Source organism: Notothenia rossii, assembly GCF_949606895.1.
Source record: "Notothenia rossii genome assembly, chromosome: 3".
NCBI lineage: Eukaryota > Metazoa > Chordata > Actinopteri > Perciformes > Nototheniidae > Notothenia > Notothenia rossii.
The window spans coordinates 57,720,275-57,739,823 of record NC_136901.1 but is presented as its reverse complement, the minus strand read 5'-3'; the positions used below and the strand labels follow the sequence as shown (position 1 = coordinate 57,739,823).

At 40.5% G+C, this 19,549-nt stretch overlaps 2 protein-coding genes across 4 annotated transcripts in view; both read left to right on the top strand.

Moving 5' to 3' along the window:
* Positions 1–3,508: 3,508 nt before the first annotated feature.
* cfap96 (cilia and flagella associated protein 96) overlaps positions 3,509–19,549 on the top strand; it is a 38,699-nt gene continuing 22,658 nt past the window's right edge. For 2 of the 3 annotated variants that reach the window (XM_079670422.1, XM_079670423.1), the window contains exons 1-6: positions 3,509–3,610; positions 13,435–13,654; positions 13,742–13,879; positions 14,067–14,142; positions 14,891–15,076; positions 15,226–15,389. In XM_079670422.1, coding sequence (XP_079526548.1) covers positions 3,511–3,610; positions 13,435–13,654; positions 13,742–13,879; positions 14,067–14,142; positions 14,891–15,076; positions 15,226–15,389 — 884 coding nt within the window. In that variant the 5' untranslated portion in view covers positions 3,509–3,510. Of the gene's footprint in view, positions 3,611–12,794; positions 13,655–13,741; positions 13,880–14,066; positions 14,143–14,890; positions 15,077–15,225; positions 15,390–19,549 lie in introns of those variants that run through there. The other variant, XM_079670424.1, reaches the window with a different exon arrangement.
* LOC307032446 (uncharacterized protein) lies at positions 6,026–8,201 on the top strand. The gene is made up of 2 exons (XM_079670421.1): positions 6,026–6,684; positions 7,183–8,201. Exons 1-2 carry the CDS (start codon positions 6,073–6,075, stop codon positions 7,699–7,701), a joined length of 1,131 nt encoding a protein of 376 aa, XP_079526547.1. The 5' UTR covers positions 6,026–6,072; the 3' UTR covers positions 7,702–8,201.

Below are 19,549 nucleotides of genomic sequence, written 5' to 3'. Positions count from 1 at the left end.
AGTTTCTCTGTGTGTGACTATGACCACCAGGACTTATCAAACTTAGACTGTGAGTGACACAGTTTGAACTCTGTCATAGGAACAGAGTGGTTCCTAAAACACAATCAATTCTCACTGAAATCTTCAGTGATTTCCCTCTGATCGGTAAGGGAATGGGTTTCCTGCTTTGAGCTGCTTGTCAACAAAGCTTAGAGGAAGAAAAGGGAAGTGAGAGAGGAGGAAAATGAAGGATTGGAATGTTCATTACTTAAAATATTGATTCAACACCAAGTGATTTGTTATACTCAGCAGAGATACAGTTACTGTGCTGCATGATATCTTCACATGTCTTTATTTTTTATTGAATATCTCAGTTTTGAAAATGGTCACTCTGAGTTTATCAAATGTTGTTTCACCCTTATCCTTTGCAGTCTTGGACCGAGTAGATTGTTCCTACCATAGTCCATCTCAAGTACACTGCGCCTGTCATGCTGGTTGTGACTGCCAGTGGAAGTAATACCAGCTCTGACATCAGATCATGAAACAGGAGTGAACAGTAACAGCCTCACATTCTCTGACTCATCGCGAGAAAGACCCAGAGTCATCAGAAGTCCCATGTCTGTGTTTCAGACTCAGGAAATGCTCTGTTGAATAAATTCAAAATTGTTATCTAATAAGAAACTTCAATTTACGCATTAACAGAAGTCCTTCATGAATCTCTCTGTTTCCTGTTGCTGTGAGCTTGTGCTCAGCTCAGCCTGAGATCTCACCTGTGGTGTTCGGGTGCTGTGGGACCGCAGGATTTCTGAGACATGGTGTGTCCACAACCTGTCCTCTGACTTCCCCTCTTCACTGGGTTGCCAGTTTTGGTGGGAAAGGGAGTATGACAAAGTTCTGCAATTGTTAAAATCACAGTTGGGGTTTTTTCTAAAGCTCTGTTCAGACTGGATGAACTCATCCAGTGCACAATGGCTTTATATCCTGTCAAATAATGAGGGTATGTTTTCATCACCCCCAGTAGTAATGACAGCTGCAGTTACTTACTTACTTACTAGGAAGAGAAAGGCCAGTTTAGGAACCCATGTTAACATGTGGCCATCAGCAGAGAGCTGACAGGAGCTGCTGCGACTCGATGTTTCACTCATTATTCATTTACACTGGGGAAATAGTCTGCATTAAAAGTGAATGATATGTGATTAGCCGATGTTTGCAGTGCACTTATGTAAGTAAACACAGCTGTCACTGGATTACTCTCATACTGAAGAGAAAGATAACAAAAGTGTTATGATCCTCAGGCAAGATGCTTTCCTGTAGTGTTCTGTAGGTTTCTGTGCATTTAAATGGTCTGCAAAGCCTGCTTTCTGGATGGGGCTATAGTGTGGTCAACCCCCCCCCATTTTCATTAATGTCAATTTAATGTTTTCTGAATGGGGCTTTAGTGTGGTACAACTCAACATGCCCCCCCCCCCCCAAGCCTTCAATGTTAATACAACAGTTATGGGTGCTCTACAGGAGGAGTTAACATTTTAACCATCATTGTCTAGAAATCATATAGTTATACTGTTTATTACTTCAAAAATAAAGAATACTACACCTAGCGAAAAAACGATATACCTGTAGTAATGGTCAACCACATAATAATACATTACTGTTTTCTGTGTGTGTGATCTGCCCTCCCTGATTCTCCAAGTACGTTTGGCCATCAGAGACATCGCTCTGTCTCAATGTCTCCCTCTCTCTCCCTGTGTGCATGTTGTATGATGTCCTCTCTCTCTCCTTCATGTCTCTGTCTCTGTGTCTTCTGTCTTTGTCCATCAGTGTTTAAAGTTGGGCACTCTCTTTCTGTTCCTCCCTCTCCCTTGCTCTGTACTTCAGCGCTCCTTAATGACTCTCTTAAAGCTTTTATATTAGCAGAGAGCTTTAGTATCATCTCCTCTTATTACCGAGGCTGGCCTGCCCCCTTGTGGCAAAAGAGACAATATCTCAAGATTATCTAATTAGATCATTTTAGGTGAAATAATGCCCAACATGTTCACTGGTTTCTGTGACTTTAGGGTAGGATAAATGAATGAAAGAAAGCCTTAAAGACTCATATCATGAGGAGAAACTGGGAATGGGTCATTGGAAAGTGACACAAAACGCAGAGAGGAGCGGAGTGGTTACACAGTTCACAGTGTTCCACATCCACATGCTGCTAAGTTACTAAGTACAATTAAGTAGCCTACATGTATTTAAGTACAAAACTGAGTACAATTACTCAACTACTGTAATTGAAACAAAGGTGAGGCACTTTGCTCTCAGATCAAGGATTTGTCTTATCTCCAAACATTATTACAAATCTTTCCCTAAATCTACTTTCCAGTCATAATAATGAATGGATACAGCTGAGAAACACTGACTATAACAGTTCATATGCAACAGGGTTTTTGTGTTGGGAGAAAATATTTATGTTAGAGCTGTTTTTTTTAACAATTCAAACATAGGGGTAACATAGTAATAATTCAGTGCAACGCAAAGGACAGTATGACGAAACTATAGAAGCTCTCCTGTGAAATGTGATCCCTGCAGCTCAATTACAAGCCAGCAGAATGGCTCAATGCCCCCCCTCCCCCCTACATGTAATGTAATGCTGCATGTTACAGGTGAGGCACACAAGCTTCCCTATTTTATAAATCCACAGAGGTGCACAAAGTAGTCCAGTCAAAGTAATAATACCACAGTGTAGAAATATTCGGATAAAAAAGTGTTGACATCAACATATTATTAAAATAACCAAAAGTAAGAGAACTCTTTAAGCAGAATTATATGCGTTGTAGACAGCTTTTATTTCCTATTGTGTTATCTTATATAAACTCTGTGTTATCTTTTTTAAATTACAGAGATTTAGATACTTTGCTCATAAAGATTATTTTACATCTGCAGGAAACAGCAGACATGTATATTGTATTGGATGGAGATTTCTTTAACTACCCCTTGAAGAATGTGAACATTTTTATAGTAAAATTGTGTCGTTCACAATCGCTGTATTTCTACATAATTGAAATATATCAATCAAATCTCATGCTTTTATTTTGAAGGCAACAGTGCCTTACTCAGGAAGTATGCTCCTAGCTTTGCACACTTTATATTATTCCCCTTCTCCAAGGTAACCAACCTGTACACAGACAGACAGAGACACACACACACACACACACACACACACACACACACACACACACACACACACACACACACACACACACACACACACACACACACACACACACACACACACACAGACCTTACTGTAGCAGCTATACATCAACCACAGGTATGTTTAAATCCTTCTCTGTGTGCATGTGTGTAAAACGTGTGTATAACGTGTGTAACTTTATCCCTACTGTAAAGTTTACAGTTTTAAAACATGCTTTATCTGTGTGTGTGTGTGTGTGTGTGTGTGTGTGTGTGTGTGTGTGTGTGTGTGTGTGTGTGTGTGTGTGTGTGTGTGTGTGTGTGTGTGTGTGTGTGTGTGTGTGTTTCCAGTGTTTAAAGATGCCATCAGGATATGTGAAGAGTGACATGGAGCGTCTGGGTGTCTTCAAAGAGATGAGCTACATCTCTGTAGGAGACAAGTACAACCCGCCCCACAACCGTGAGTATCGGTCTGATTCCTTTAGTATGTGGCTATGTGATATTGGGATGATGTGCAACAAGGTGGACCGCCTCGTTGCACATTGATATTGCACCACAGTTGAGTTTTCTTCCTATGTTCTCTTTCTGTGTTGTTTTTATTTGTATAATGCGTTCCTAAAAAGAAGCCCTAGACAAAGATTTGCTTTAATCAGTGAGATAAATGACTAAAAACCTGAGATATGTTTGTTTCTCACGTGCCATCAAATGCAAAAGCCTTATGAACCCACATGGAGGTTTGGTGACCCCTAGTGGAGGTCGGGACCCATAGGTTGTGAACCTGTGAACCTTAACACTGTGAAATAATGTTGAAATGATGATAATGTGTCTGAAAACCTCAGGGTTCTGACAGTTATTTTCATGTCTGTATTTTAACAACACCTTGTGATCGTGAATTAAATCAAATCCTCCATCATATTATTCACATTAACTTGGCTTTGTATAGTAGCTGTGACATTTTCAAACAATTTCAATTGTTAGGAAGTGAAACATCAACATTTGTACAAAATGAGTCACCATTTCATTTTTTAAATTGCCAACATACAAACTTTATTTACTCTATCTATGAAACAGGAGTCTTTTAAACAGAATATTTAATTTGAGCTGTTCTAAAAAGGAGATAGGCCTATACATTTACTAAATAATAAAACAGCATATAATAAGAAAATAAGGATAAAATATCAGGATATCTAAAAATAATCCACAATATTCTTTGAATAATAGGATATCTAAAAAATAATCCAGATTGTTTTTTTAAATTGCTAAAAATGTAAAATTATCCACATAATTTGTTCAATTACTAGATATTTAAAAAGAATCAATAACAGTATTGTTTAAATTGCTGGTTAATACAGTTGTAATGGTGATGGACAGCCAACAGACCGAGGCAATGCCAGAGCTCAGAGTGACTCTGCTTCCTATTGTTGAGCCCTTTGTTAAAGGGGTGACAGGAGGTCAGTGGCTTCTATAAAGATCAGGCAAACCTGATGGCCACCTTAATCGTGGTGGCAGACCCTAACTAAGGCAATTTTGGCTTCTTTTACGGGCATGAAGATGTCTGTCTCTGAGGAGAGCATCAGGGGGACCCAGCAGGAGGAGAGTCAGGAGAGGACGAATGTTGCCAAGTCCACCAGTCAACAAAACCAGAAGACCAAATGCAAGCAGGGCGTAAAGCTGAGGGTGAAGAACTGCTTGGCAAGAGAACACTATTATTATCTTTTTATTAATATGGTTTCATTATTATCCTAAAGTAAGTTAATGTAGATGACTCAAAAGTATAATTGCCTGTATTAAAAAAAAACGTCACAAAAGAAACAAACAGGTGCTTGTTACTCTGTTTGACAGAATGAGCACCCCTCCCTTCATTCATTGCATGGTATGGGCGCCTGAGCAATGGAGCAAGCGGAGCAGGTGCATCCCCACAATTGACCTTGGGGGAGCAAACGTGTGCTTTTGAACCCCCACTTTTTGATCATATGAAGAATATGATATGTACCCCCCAATATATCACTGTAAACATAAGTATGTCATTTCAATCGAATTAATAATACGCAATGAAAGAACTTGTGCTGATTATAGACACTTAATAGCGAGTTTTTAAGTTTCAAAAGATTGTGACCCCCCCCCGCATTTCGCTCACAATGGTTTGATCAACTGCCTCCCACCCACAGCAGTCCTGATGCAGGTAGGTGGACACGGCCCGTTTACACTACAGGCATCGAAAAATGCTTTCAACACTTCGCCCATTCACTTGAATGGGGTGACGTAGAAGATTTTTAATCTTCGCCGAACTGCATTGTGGGGAGCATGGCATGGCTTTGCAAGCATCACGAGCATCTATCGGCATCAAAAGTTGAACAATGTTCAACTTTTGAGGCTCGATGCTTGGCATCAGCCAATCAAATCCCGTTTATGCAAATCCCGCCAGTGCAAGCGCAGCCAATCAAACCGCGTGCAAGCTGGAAGAGCCAGACCACAGTTCATTTCCTCATATTCCAAACGAGATATTACGGTAGCAAATCACCCGGTTCTTTACGACCAGAACTATTTACCGGGATACAAACCGGAGGAACCAGGCATGGGGGGAGACAGGTGGCAGAGACAGTGGGTTAAACTGGTAGGTTTTTCGCCTGTTTGGAGAGTTTATATCCAGTTTACTTCGTTTTAACATTGCTATTGCTTTGTATGTCGGGGGCGGGAGATTCATGTGATTGGTTGTTGGTCGCGTTGCTCGCAAAAAATCGCCAAGCTTCAGACACGCCCAGCTTCAAGATTTTTTGATGCCTGTAGTGTAGACGGGCCTCACCGCGACCAGTCTGTCATTGATGGCAGACCTTTTCAGTAAGTTGTTCAAACAAAGAATATGTTAGACATGTCTTTACTTCTACCACTCATAACGGCTCTAACTTTGTGAAAGCCTTTGCCATGTATCAACCGGAATCGCTCTCTGACGACGATGATGAAGAAGAGGTTATCTTCACTGACGTTGCAGACGTGCTTAACACCGCCGCAGAGGAAGGGATTGTTTTACCTCCGCACCAAAGATGTGCATCTCACACACTAAACTTAATTTCATGCGCTGACGTGCTGAAGTGGCTCCTTTCAAATCCTGGGACTAAAGGAATCTACAGAAGCTCTACAGCTAAGTGCACAGCACTGTGGAATAAGGCAAGCAGGTCCACAGTGGCCTCAGAGATAGTGAGCGACGTGTTCACCAAAAAGCTGCTTGTGCCATGCACTACAAGATGGAATTCATTTTATGATGCTGTGGCAAGAATTGTTGAAATGCCTATGATTGACTTGAGTGCCATCTCTGATCGTTTACAGCTAAAATCTATTAGCGACAGGGAACTTCATTTTCTGAAGGAATATTGTGCCATAATGAAGCCACTCACAGTTGCTCTGGACATCCTGCAAGGAGAGAACAACTGTTACTTTGGCACCCTCCTGCCCACTCTAGAAACATTAATGTCAAAGACCCTGGAGATGAAAGACAGTCTGACTGTAGCAACTGGCCTACCTGAAGCCATAGTTCAGGTAAGAAACATTCATCAACACTTTTGTAATTATCTGGTTTTCCCTCTTCACTGTAGAGAAAGACTGCATGTAATCAGCACCAGCAACACCACTCATTTTTATTACAGCACACGTGTTATAATTGTTAACTATAGAATAGATGTCATTAATATTGTTAGCTGAAAGAGAGCACTAATATAGCCAAAGAAAATTGATGAAATGTGCAAAAAGTAGTTTTCAATGCATTCTATTTAAGGGACACAATAAGTCTTGAACATATTGATAAACTGACTGAAATGTATAAACTCTACTCCAGGGTGCAACAGAAATAAATAGTAATACTTTTTTTGGCTAAATAAAGTTTTAGTTTTAGTTTTAAATTATTTAATAACTCATAACAATAGTTCAAAATCACCTGGGGGTGTGCAGCTTTCATGGAAATGTACACAAATAAAATGAATAAATAAAAGGGAATCTCACTTATTCTAATGTCTGTGTCACTGTGTGTATGTTTTACAGGCTATCAAAAAACGATTTGCATCCGTCTTGGAAAGCAACGATGCAATGCTGGCAGCCGTCACACTTCCCAAGTTTAAGCTACGGTGGGTGAGAGACCAGAGGAAGAAAGAGATGGTCAAGGGAATCCTGGCAGCAGAGTGTCACAAGTTTCTCCCTGGCCCTGAGCAGCAACCAGCCAGGAATCCTGTGTCTCCAACAACTCCACCAGCCTCAGGCTCCTCCAAAGACAAGGAACAGGACTTTTTTTGCTTTGAGGATGACGATGAAACCTTCAGCACTGTGGAAACTGAGGTAATGGCCTACTTGAAAACAGCCGAAACAAGCATGGAGATTCTCAAAAGATTTCCCACAATAAAGGCAATTTGTCTGAAGCTAAATGCAGCTACCCCATCCAGTGCACCAGTTGAGAGACTCTTCAGTCTGGGAAGTCTGGTACTGTCTCCAAAGAGGAACAGGCTGTCTGACCAAAGGTTTGAGAAGCTGCTTCTCATGAGGTACAACCACTGGTTCGAAAGCTAAACCTCCACTCAAACATTAATTCAGGTCTTTGCCAATAAGCACTTTTTGTTTTGATTAACTAGGCCCACATTTGTTATCTGTGTGTGTGTGCCACAGTGACACAACAGCACTTTAATTTCTGTTATATATATTCCACAACACTTATTGTATGCTTGCTGGACTTCAGACTTGAACTAAAGGAAAAACACTGACGTTTTTTTATACTTATTTTGTTGGACTACAACAGCAGTTGCCTCTATATGGTGCTGAAAGCACTTTCATTTTTGCACTTTGATTCTGAACAATATATTCAGTTTACTCTCCATTAGTTTCAGAAAAGCCGGCCGGCATACAACTCTTATTTTATGGTATTGCTCGTAGATTTCATTTTTGAGGAGCTGATGTTTTTTGTTTTAATGCATTTATGGTTGTCTTGTCTGTACCAGCATTTGGTGTGAAAGTACATTCATTTTTTCCAACTTGATTCTGAATAATATATTCAGATTGTATTTGATCTTGGGAATGTTAGTGTGTGTATTGTTGAGTGTTTTCAGATCCACCATAACAGGTTTACAGCTATGTTGTGTTAATTATGGCAAACTAGACCTGTAGATTGCAGGCAACTAAAGTTTTGTCAATTTGTTCTGGCCTGAAATAAATTGGCACTTTGAAACATATCTTTGTGTTTGTGTTTGTATAGACCACATTGCTTAGCAGAGTTCAGTGATGCAAATGCATGTCAAGTTGATCAACAGATTGTATTATTCTCCAATGCAATAACAGTACTTAAATGAAGGCTATAAGGCAGGGGTCTCAGACTCAATTTACCTGGGGGCCGCTGGACGTAGAGTCTGGGCAAGTCTGGACCGCTTCAAATATTCCGCAAAACATTTATTAAAAAATACAACATTAACAGTTATTCAACATCTTCTTAACATGAACTGTTCTTCACAACATAACTATGTACAGTTGCTCTTTCTTGCCTACTCCTTGCTGGTAGAGACCTGGCAGCGCTTCCTCTCACACAGCTGAGCCACATTTGGTTTGAGGGAGGAAGCAGTTGAAACCCTCAGTATGGCTTGAAGATGTGCATCAGTAAGTCTGGACCTGTACTTTGACTTATTGAAGTTCATGGTGGAGAAGAGCTGTTCACACATATATGTGCTCCCAAAAAGGCACATGGTCCGCTTGAACATCCTGGAAATCTCAGGGAAGGAGGGGGGCAATTCTCTCATGAACTGTCCAAGCTTGTCTGCTTTCCCATTCACTTCCCTGAACTTGGCTTTGAGCTCAGAATTGCACTGCAGGTCGATGAGCTCCATTTGAAGCACACCAGGGGCATTTTCCACATCAAAGGAGAAGGGGTCTGCAAACATTTGGAAAGTGGCTCTGTGTGTCTTGAAGTCTGCAAACCGCTGATCGAATTCCTCCTGTAGCTTCACAATGGCATCAATATACTTCTCACCACTGAATGCTGTGCCCCTGTCCATGAGAGCCTTGCATGCTGGGAAATGGCAGAGGTTTTTCTGAGGGAGCTGGGCTTTCCATAACATCAGTTTTGTAGAGAATGCTCTGACATTGTCATATGCTGCACTAACAAGCTGGCCCTGGCCCTGCAACTTCTTATTCAGAGCATCCAGCTCCTGCGTGATGTCAACAAGAAAAGCTAAGTCCATGAGCCATTTGGGATCACTCAGCTCGGGAACAGCTCAAAAAACCTGTTCAGGACGTTTCCCCTGCTGAGCCAACGTACCTCTGTGAAGTAGAGCACATCCTCATATTCTGACTCAATTTCCTCCAAAAAAGCACGGAACTGGCGGTGCTTTAAGCCCCTGGATCTGATATGGTTGATGCATTTCACAACGACAGACATCACATTGTCAAACTTCAAGCATTTGCTGCAAAGGGCCTGCTGATGGATAATGCAGTGCAGAGCAAAAGCCTCCTCCACACCCTCCTCCTCCAGTTTTCTTTGAACAAGTGCCACCAGCCCGTTTTTTCTCCCTGTCATTGATGGCGCTCCGTCCGTCGTAATTTCAACATACCTCTTCCATGGCAGACCGATATCCGCAATGGCATCACACAGTTGCTGAAATATCTCCTGAGCGGTGGTCTGGCCATGCATTGGTTTCACTGTAAGCAACTCCTCTGTCACTTCAAAATTGTCATCAACACCACGGACATACATTGCGAGCTGAGCGGTGTCAGTGATGTCTGTGCTCTCATCAAGAGCCACAGAGTATGCATGGAAAAGTTTGGCTTTGTCGCACAGCTGTTCATATATGTCCCTTGATAAGTCAGAAATGCGCTCTGCCACTGTGTTAGCTGACAGGCTGATGTTGTTGAACTGACCCTTCTTTTCCGGATAGACTATACTTGCAGCCTGCAACAAGCATTTTTTTACAAACTCGCCTTCCGTAAACAGCTTTCCCGCTCTAGCAATCATCTCACTCACCACATAGCTAGCTTCGACTGCTAAATCAGCCTCATTGCTTCCTTTCTTGAAGAGATTTTGTTGCTTCCATAGAATGTTTTTTAGCTCTGTGACTTTTTTCTCTCTCTCATCTCCCAGGTATTTTGCATACTCTGCATGTTTAGTTGAGTAGTGACGTTTGACGTTATACTCCTTGTATACAGCGATTTTCTCTGTGCATATAAGGCACGTTGCGTTTCCAATGTACTCAACAAAAAAATATTCAGTCTCCCACTTCTCCTGAAATGTTCTGTGGTCATCATCAATTTTTCTTTTCCCTGAAAGTTTTGATGAAGACATGGCGATATATTTTGCTTCCACTCTGTGTCACTTTTGGATCACTCTGGATTGATTCCGCTGCGCGCATTTGATTGACGTGTTGCGGAGTTCCCTCGGAGGGGGGAGGGGCGAGGGAACTCCGCGCAGCAGTTCCCTGCCAGCAGTAGCAGCAGCAGCAGCGGGAAAAATAAAATTGAAATATAAAGCGCAAACGTAAACGCGCGGGCCAGATTAACACTATTACATGATATCAACAAAGGGGCCATGAGAAACTGTCTGTGGCCCGCGGGCCTGGAGTCTGAGACACCTGCTATAAGGGCATTAATGTCAGCTTTTTTTTTTGGGAGCCCTTTTTCCAAGTAACTAAAACGTTACTTTTCACATTAACGCACTACTTTTGGGTGTAAGTAATCAGTAAAGTAACTGAGTTACTTTTGAAATGAAGTAACTAGTAATGTAACTAGTTACTGGTTTTCAGTAACTAGCACAACACTGGTTATCAGTAACCGTGGAGGTAACTTTTGTTGACACTCCATACAAAGAGTGAATGTGGTCAATCTCACTAGCAATAAGATCGTACGTGTGCCTACCCTTTATCCTTTTACAGGCCAACGCAGCTTTCTGGCGTTGTAAAGTTGTGGGGTTTATCCAGTGAGATGTTATCCCGAGGAAGCTTCTGTTGTGGACAGACCAAATGTCTGCGGTGGTCGAGATGTATTCCAGCCCCTCAAATGTTTTCTTTAGCTCGCTATCCATTTTGGTATATTCTTTCTCCAGGTAGTTGGAAAACGTTTTGCGTCCCATATGCCGTGTGCCGCCCGGACATGGTATCATGCTTACTAGCTCCCTGAAAGCGGGTGACTCCACGGTAGAAATAGCCTGCACGTGTTCAACGACATACCGTGCAATGGCTTTATCCACTTTCACCTGACTAGCAGTCCCTCGGTTGAAATCTAGCCGCTGTTGCTTGGGTGGAGGTGGGGTGGCGTCGGATGGCTCTGGGTCTGTGGTCAATAGCTTCGTCCCTGCATGTTGTTTTTGCAGATGTTTTAACAGATTGGAATTGCTGTTTTGAGCAGTAGATAGGATCTTTGACCCGCCAAGACACAACTTACACTTAACTAACACATTCTTTTCTTTATGCTCGAGAAAAGTAAAATAGTGAGCATATCTCCATGCGGAGAAACTCGACTTGTGTTCCGCCGTCGCCATGATAGTATTGTTAGTAGGCTAACCAAACACAAACACGCCCACAAAGCGTCTCTGCATGTGACACAGGAAGTATCTAAGTACATTTACTCAAGTAATGTACTTAAGTACAGTTCTCATCTCTGTTGGCCTCGCTGTTGGCGCCGCTCACCAACGTCTGGGAGCCGAGACTTTATTAAAAAAATAACGGAGTAACGCACCATGTAGTAACGGTAACTGAGTTACTGAATTTAAAAAATAACGCGTTAGAGTACTAGTTACTGCAAAAAATAACGGCGTTACAGTAACGCGTTACTTTGTAACGCGTTAGTCCCAACACTGCGTAAGTGATACCATAACTGACGTCACAATTGTTTTCCTCCACCAAATAAGAGATAGCTAAGATAAGATAACTTTAACAAGATGCCTGTGTGCTTAGTACCAGGTTGTTATCATACCAGCAATGGGTCTTGCTCGTTCTTTCGCTTCCCGTATGATGAAAGGACCAGCAGTGGCTCGTTCAAGTTAGCTGCCTAGCTAGTAGCAAGCACGCTAGTTAGCATTACAGCCTTAGCCTTGTTGTTTCTATTAGCCTTAACATGAAGTAACATCAAGTAACCCAAAATGTTAAACAGTAAGAGTAGTAGTCATATTTCGTGAACCCTTTGAAGAGTACTGTCACACCGGTGTTATCCTTCTATAGTATACCATTTAAGCCCCGGGGAGAAATGCTAACGCTACATTAGCATCTGCGATCTTTTCTACTTCATGCTATCTGCACAAATGGTTGACATTAAACATTAAAAAGATCAGGCAGTTCAGAGAGAATCAAAGGAAGGCAGGCAGGCAGGCAGCTTTGCATGACATTCTTCTGATAGTGAGGGTAGTCAATCCCTTTTTTGACAAGACAGTAGTGACGGCCATCTTGGTGACGTGTGTTGTTGTGCGAGACCAGAGATGTAGTTCATTGATCGTTTCACACAAAAACGATCAATGCAAAGCCGGCGAGTCGGGCGGGAGGACGTTAGTGTCCACGACAGTGGCCGCAGGTAACGTAATGTCCCCATGATCTGAACTGTTATTACCTGCAGTAGATGCAGTATTATTATTATTGTTATTATATAATATCTTTCACTTTTCCTTTTTTTTTTTTTTTTCACCTTTCATTTTTCAAATGAGTGTGCATAACGACTCAACTGAGGGTGCAATGCACCCTTATGCACCCCGGTAGAACCGGGCCTGCCTCCATCATATGGTAAATACAATAACGTTTGTTTGTTTTTGCACCCATTTTTCATGAACTGAAATCAAAGATCTAAGATTTTTTCTATGTTCTATTTAAAATGTGTTAATTCACAGTTTTACGACACATTATTATTTTTTTGACTTGCAAAATTATCTTTTAAATTGACAAACATCATATGTGTAATTCGTGGCACAATTCAAACGGGATCGAAAGATGATCTTACTCTCTCCATTGACTTCAATACATAATTTTTCCAAAATAAGGTCCCATGGAGCTCCCCCGGAAGGGGAGGGACTTCGCCACTCTATTGGAAAAAAGCTTGGATTGCTGCTCATACCAGGTCTAATAATATTAAAACTAATACAGCTTCTGCGTTTTGCCCTGTGGACCACAGTAGCTATTACACATTTTTTGTAAGGCTGTGTTGCGTGAACTTACCAACTTTTCAATTGTGATACAACATGAACACCGCTACCTACATTGTAGCAAAGTTATATTCATATGTATATTTGCATCTCTAAAGACACAAGGGTACATGTAGATCTCATGTCTTTCATCTGAAATCCAGGTCCTTTTAATGAGTCGGCCCACCGCAGCAGACAGATGCTGGCGGGGGTTTCTAAACAGCGATGTGCTCTACAGAACGGCTTCTTCGATCAGTCCTTCAAACGGATATTTGAGCGAGAAGCTCTGAGTGACCCTGTGAGACTGGCCCGGCAGAACCGCAACCAGCAAAACAACAAGAACCTTGGCAAAGCCTTCCTGCCCTGTAACAGAGTCACACAGCCGTGAGAGATTACACACACACACAGACAATAACACACACATATACAATCATGCATGAGTCCTCTCACAGTCGTATCGTCTCCCTCCAGCTGTGGGTCAGGCAGTTACTACGGGACTCTGTCAGGACCGTTGGAGGCCATGAGTCCGCTATCAGTCACACAGAAAGCCCAACGCTCTCCTGGACGCAACATCGTCACCTCCCCCTCCAAGAAAGGCAGTGGTTACAGGTTTATGGCAAGAACTCTTTCATAAGCACAGCATAATGTAACTTATTGTTTTCTGTATACTCTGGAACAACTAAGATACTACAGTGTGTCCTGTTCTTTTCTTATAAACCGTCAACTCAAACATATTTGATTGAATATTAAGAACAGTTCTAAGGATGCTATGGCTAACCTATCACTTCTCCTGCAGCTATCCCAATGTGACTCTGTCCAGAATTGAGTTGTATGCGTCCGACCCATACAGCAGAACCAGAGAAGTTCTAAAGGTAACGCTTTTAAAATAATTCTGGATTACTATGTTATACCTTTGGGCCTTATATTACTTTTTAGTTTCGGAGATTATTTATCTTGGTTATTATAATACCATATTCACCAAAGTACTGACATTGATGGATGTGGTAACACAACAACTTTCTATAAAGAAGTCAGAGGGGGCAACAAACTAGATAATCAGCTGATCAGATGTGGTGGTAAATAAGTCAGGAGGTTAGAGCAATTATTTGGCAGGTTTATTAAGTTTGCCTTTACTGTAGTCAGTTGTAAAAGAAATGCTCAAGGACATTTGTCTTATTTGTTTCTAACTTATCCCTTTTTTATTGGACAAGGTAGCAAGTCTTTCAAAAAAAGTTTGAATCATTTTTGTTTATTTTCCTGCTTTAGCAAGAGTTAGCTCCCCAGGTGACATATACCCTGTCCTATAAAATGACATACGTATATAAAGTTGTGGCCATGTCGACCATCCTAATGTGTACTATCGACACCCGTTTTATTATTGTCTGTAAACCTCTCATGTGGAGAAGTTTACGCTTTGAAACAAAAGCTTCATTAAAACTGGATGGTGACAAAGTAAAGTTATTTCATAGAAATCCTTCGTAAAGACATTACGGTGAATTACGCATTTTTACAATTTCTTTTACAAACATTTGCTTTAATAAGAACTACTTACATCAATTTAGACATATATTTTCAACCTTGAGTTAAGAATAAATGTGTTTGTGTTTGTGTATGGTACAGAAGGAGGCAGCAATCCATCACTCCAAGTTAAAAGATGGCCCCTTCAGACTCAACCTCCATCCAAGAGATTATTTCCAAGGCAACCCATACCATAGTGACAAGCCCCTCCCACCCGCAAACAAGCCCCTCCCATCTGACCAGAAGATTTCTGTAGTCCCCTTCAAGCCCCCGTCCCCCAACAAAAAGGTAATTCCTCCGTCTGCTGCACCACTGCAGGGTCAGAGGGAAAAAACTGTTTCTGGCCAAGTGGCCATTCTTTAACCCGCTATATATCTGTTGTATATTTAACCTTTTCACATGTGTCTGTGTATTTGTGTGGCTCTATCTTGTGTCAGATTGGAGGAATGAAAGCAGGGACGTTTGGCTCCTACCCCATGCATTCTGCTGATCCATACGCCCTCCGCCGATCCAAACAAGCTGTTCAGGAGCCAGTGTTCTATCCGGCTCCTGGTCCCAAGAGTGTACCTGTCAAGAGTATCATCTCTGTCAATGTGAACAGGTTTGACCCCTACCTCTATTCTTCTTCTTGCCTTTATTTGTTTTCACTTGGAATGCTTTCAGGTGCCACAAATCATCTCAACTGTCTAATTTGAGTAGTAATCTTTTCTTCTGATGCTGCATTTACTGAGATTTTACTGAGTTACCTTGGTTGGTTATTGGCTAATGGTTACACAAGCCAAAAAATCGTTATGACATCATAAAGTGGCCAAAATCTTATCAGCTCATTTTCAGACAGGTTTTTATATAAATGGATCGGAAGGCTTCAGTAGAAGCTGCTGGGAGTCCCAGCATAGGTTGCGTTGAAGCTTGCCGGTGTTGGGTTCAGAATTCCAGAAAAGACAGACAACTTCTAAGTTTAACTATTTATTGTCAAGAGAGCAAAAGATATATTTTACTTGGCCAAGGACTCATCACGTCTTTGGGAATCGCAGGCAGCAAAGCTGTAATCTGTAACCACCAAATCCGTCAAGAGCCTCGAACCTCGTGCGTGCATACATTTTATTACACAGGGCGTTGCCCGTACATTTATGATTGGTCAAGACTAGCTGAAGAGAAACCATGGTTTAGATTTGGTTCTCTTTGTTTGGTGCGCAGACTCAGATCGAGTCTCTTGGCAACACGATCCTCCAATCAGCATTCGGCCGGCCTGTGGAAGTCCCTCCCTACTCTGGCTCTGTCATACGTAATTTGTTTTCTCTAATGTTTCTTCAGATATAGTGGGAAACCATAATGTTGTTTCCTAGCTTTGCGGGGGAGCGCGGCTCCCATACAAAGTGAAGGTCGGTGCGATGTGCTGTTCTGACTACCTCTTTGTGTTCTCTCAGTCTCTGCACTCGACCTTGTTACTTTCAATATTGCAAGCTAAACACTTTCTCATGTAACTTTTCCCTTCGTTCCTGTCCACCCCATCAAAACTTGGGGAGGGTGATTGGGTCCATTTATTCCGAAATCGCAGCACATACAATGAGCACAATAAGCAAATAATGTAATAATAACAATCTTGTAATGTTATATACAAATAGACTCCACAAATCCCTCCTTTCACACCTTTTAAGGTGTGAATCTAATCTACGTCTATTTTTCTTTTTTACTGTGTCTCTGGTGTCATTTATGAATCTCTGCTGGTTATAGTATATTTCGGTCAGCCCATCCACATCCTTGTTGATTGTGGGAAAGAGGAATATTACTTCAAAACCTCCTGATATTTGGTTTCTATCTTTAAACTCATCAGGAGGCACCCTAATGCTGTCTTTAGTTAAAAACTCCCTCCTGGGACCATTTAGTTCTGCTGTCTGTGGGGTGTTCTGCGAGTATGGTTAATTTAAGATTGAGTTACAGCCCTTTGATTGTTCATTAGATATTCTAGTACCATTTCATACTTTCACATCACAAACACATGCTCTTTCATTTACACTTTTCGCTTTAAATCTCACATTCTCTTCATCTTAATTTTCTGTTTAAACCGCATGTATGTCTTTTCTTATCTCTGTAAATTATAAATGGTGTGCTTATTATTTCTAATGTTAATGTTTTCTAAATTAATTGTAGACCTCCTAATTGCCAGCGCAGCTTCAGAATCTTAATACTTGGACTGTGCCAACAAAATTAAACTTCAACATCTTTAGGTGAACTAAATAACATATTTCAATAGCTCTGAATTTCTGACAAGCATCTGTGTTATTCTTAAATCAAATCCTTGAAATCCTATTTAAAATCTAAATATAATAATGAACTGCTAATGTTTCTGGTAAAGAAACACACTCATGTTATGGATTCAAAAACAACTAAAATCATGATACTGTCAAAGTGAATGATTTCCTGGTGATACTGCTTCTACCTGTCAGTGCTTAGATATTATCAAGCTGAAAAAATGAATACAGAATTCCAACATACTGTCATCAAATGTCTTTCTATTATGAAAGTCTATGGCTTTTACTTCTAATTATTTACCAGGCTAGAGAAAGAATGTTGTCTAAATTAAATTCTGTCTCATTACATGATATGTTTTAGCTTAACTTAACTGTAATATGTTGGTTCTACATTTCAAACCTCAGTTACTCTAATATCTGTTAAAAAATCCACATTACAAAATGGTTTCATTATCACAGGTCAACCTCTTTGGTATTCCCATTATGGATCTCACAGTAGCCCCTTGGCCACTGATTCTGCATCTGTGTTACCTGTTATAACTCAATCAATATTTAGAAACGCAACATTCACCCAACAGTATCTTATAGACATGGAGCAGGTTAACTGTCAATCAATGGTCAGATTGAACATCCGAGTTGGGGCGGCAGGGTTCTTCCAGTCCCTAAATGAAAAATGTAGATTGTGAATTTGACAGCCATGTTAATATAATACATTATACACACACTCCACACTCCCCCTTTTTACACATGAAAACATGTGTAACAAAATCCTGTATGAGAAGAAAACCTTCAGGTAACCATTGATTATAAGAAAATACCAAACATTATTCACAAGTTTACATCCATTATTTTCCACAGTAAACACTCCAGTGAAAAAAAGTGTTTATCTCCATCTTTCAGTCCTAAAAGAAACAGAATCTTCACATTTTACTTTGAGCTTCACATTTTGCAAACCGCCACTGCCCGTGGGAGTACAATAGCATCAAGTAGATTAGAAACGGGTCACATGTGCGGATTTTCTAATTTTTGAATTTTAAGAAACCTGTCATTTCCCACAGAGCCCCAGAATAATGTGTTAGTACAAAAACATGTTTGATTAGTCATTTTTTAAATCATGCAGTTGCACTGATCACATGCAGACATACATTCAAACCCACTCAGTCAATCATTGACAGTGCTTTTCTCAAGTAACACTGTCAGTCAGGGTCAAAGTTAATTTGGTCTCAGTCTTTTTGGCCATGTGTCGTGCTCTGCAGAGACTTTGATATTTCAGCATAGGCCAATATCCTTTGTCTACAAAAATCAGTCATATATGGAGCGCCATCATTTATTTATTCACGATTACAACTATAATTTTCCAGATATCTCTAACTTTTCATTGGGACAGCTGTTTCCCACATTCCCTGAAATGTGTTCGCCAAAAATGTAACTTCCTTATAGTACTACTACAGCAGTTTATTAACACCTAATCTATATTAAAATGTCTAATAGATCTATTTCAGAAACTTGTGCATGTCATTATTTTCTTGAGTCAAAACATTATTAGGATCTGTAAAGCTCTGCCATGTATTTCATAATTCATATTCATTTATCTTCAATTCTGGTCCACTTAAAGAACAATGTTAACCTCTTTAACAGTGTGTGGAACCTTGGGTGTACGAACATGTAACAATCTCTCCTTCCTTTATCAAGGATTTAAAAACAGAAGTCATTTCATCAATGGTTTGTAGTTGAATTTAGGAATTATCACTTATGGTAGGTATGTTTTTACTTTTTTGAACATCTCTAAATGTCAGGTCAATACTAATTAAATGGATGTCCATTAGGAGGTGGTGAAACTTGTCTTTTAAACTCAAAATCTGGTGCTGTGCGCTCCCTGTGAAGCTGCAAGTAAGATTTTAAAAACCACTGCAGGGTGGGTTGAGTGACCCCTTCTCCCTATTGGTTGTCAATAATATGCACCATTACAATGGGTGATTGAAGGCCCCACATTTCTTTACTCCCAATTATATTACTTTTTCAAAATTAAATTAGCTATTTTTTTTTTTTTTTTTTTTTTAAACTCTACATATTGGACTACAAACAACAGTTATTTCCCCATAAAAAGTTCTCCTGTAGTAATATATGCTACAATGGTGAAACCAATACTTCAAATTGAAATACTATTATTTTGCTTAGAACTAGCTTTCCCTTCAACATGACCTATATAAATAAATATTTGTCTGATTTTATAGAGTGGTTACTAAAACTCTCCCTTTAAACCAGGGGTGGGGAACCTTTTTCCTCTCAAGGACCATTTCAATTTGTTCAACATCCTCCGAGGGCCGTAAAAATGATTGAACTCAACCTCTGCTTAAAAATACTAAAATCACAGCCCATTCATTTCTTGTTTCTTTCATGCTGTGCAAAGAAAAAGCAACCTCTTAATCCAGATATTTTACTATGACTCACGTATGCATTCATGTGCACGGTTGTGGCATGACCACCAAAACAGAAAGAAATGGAAACA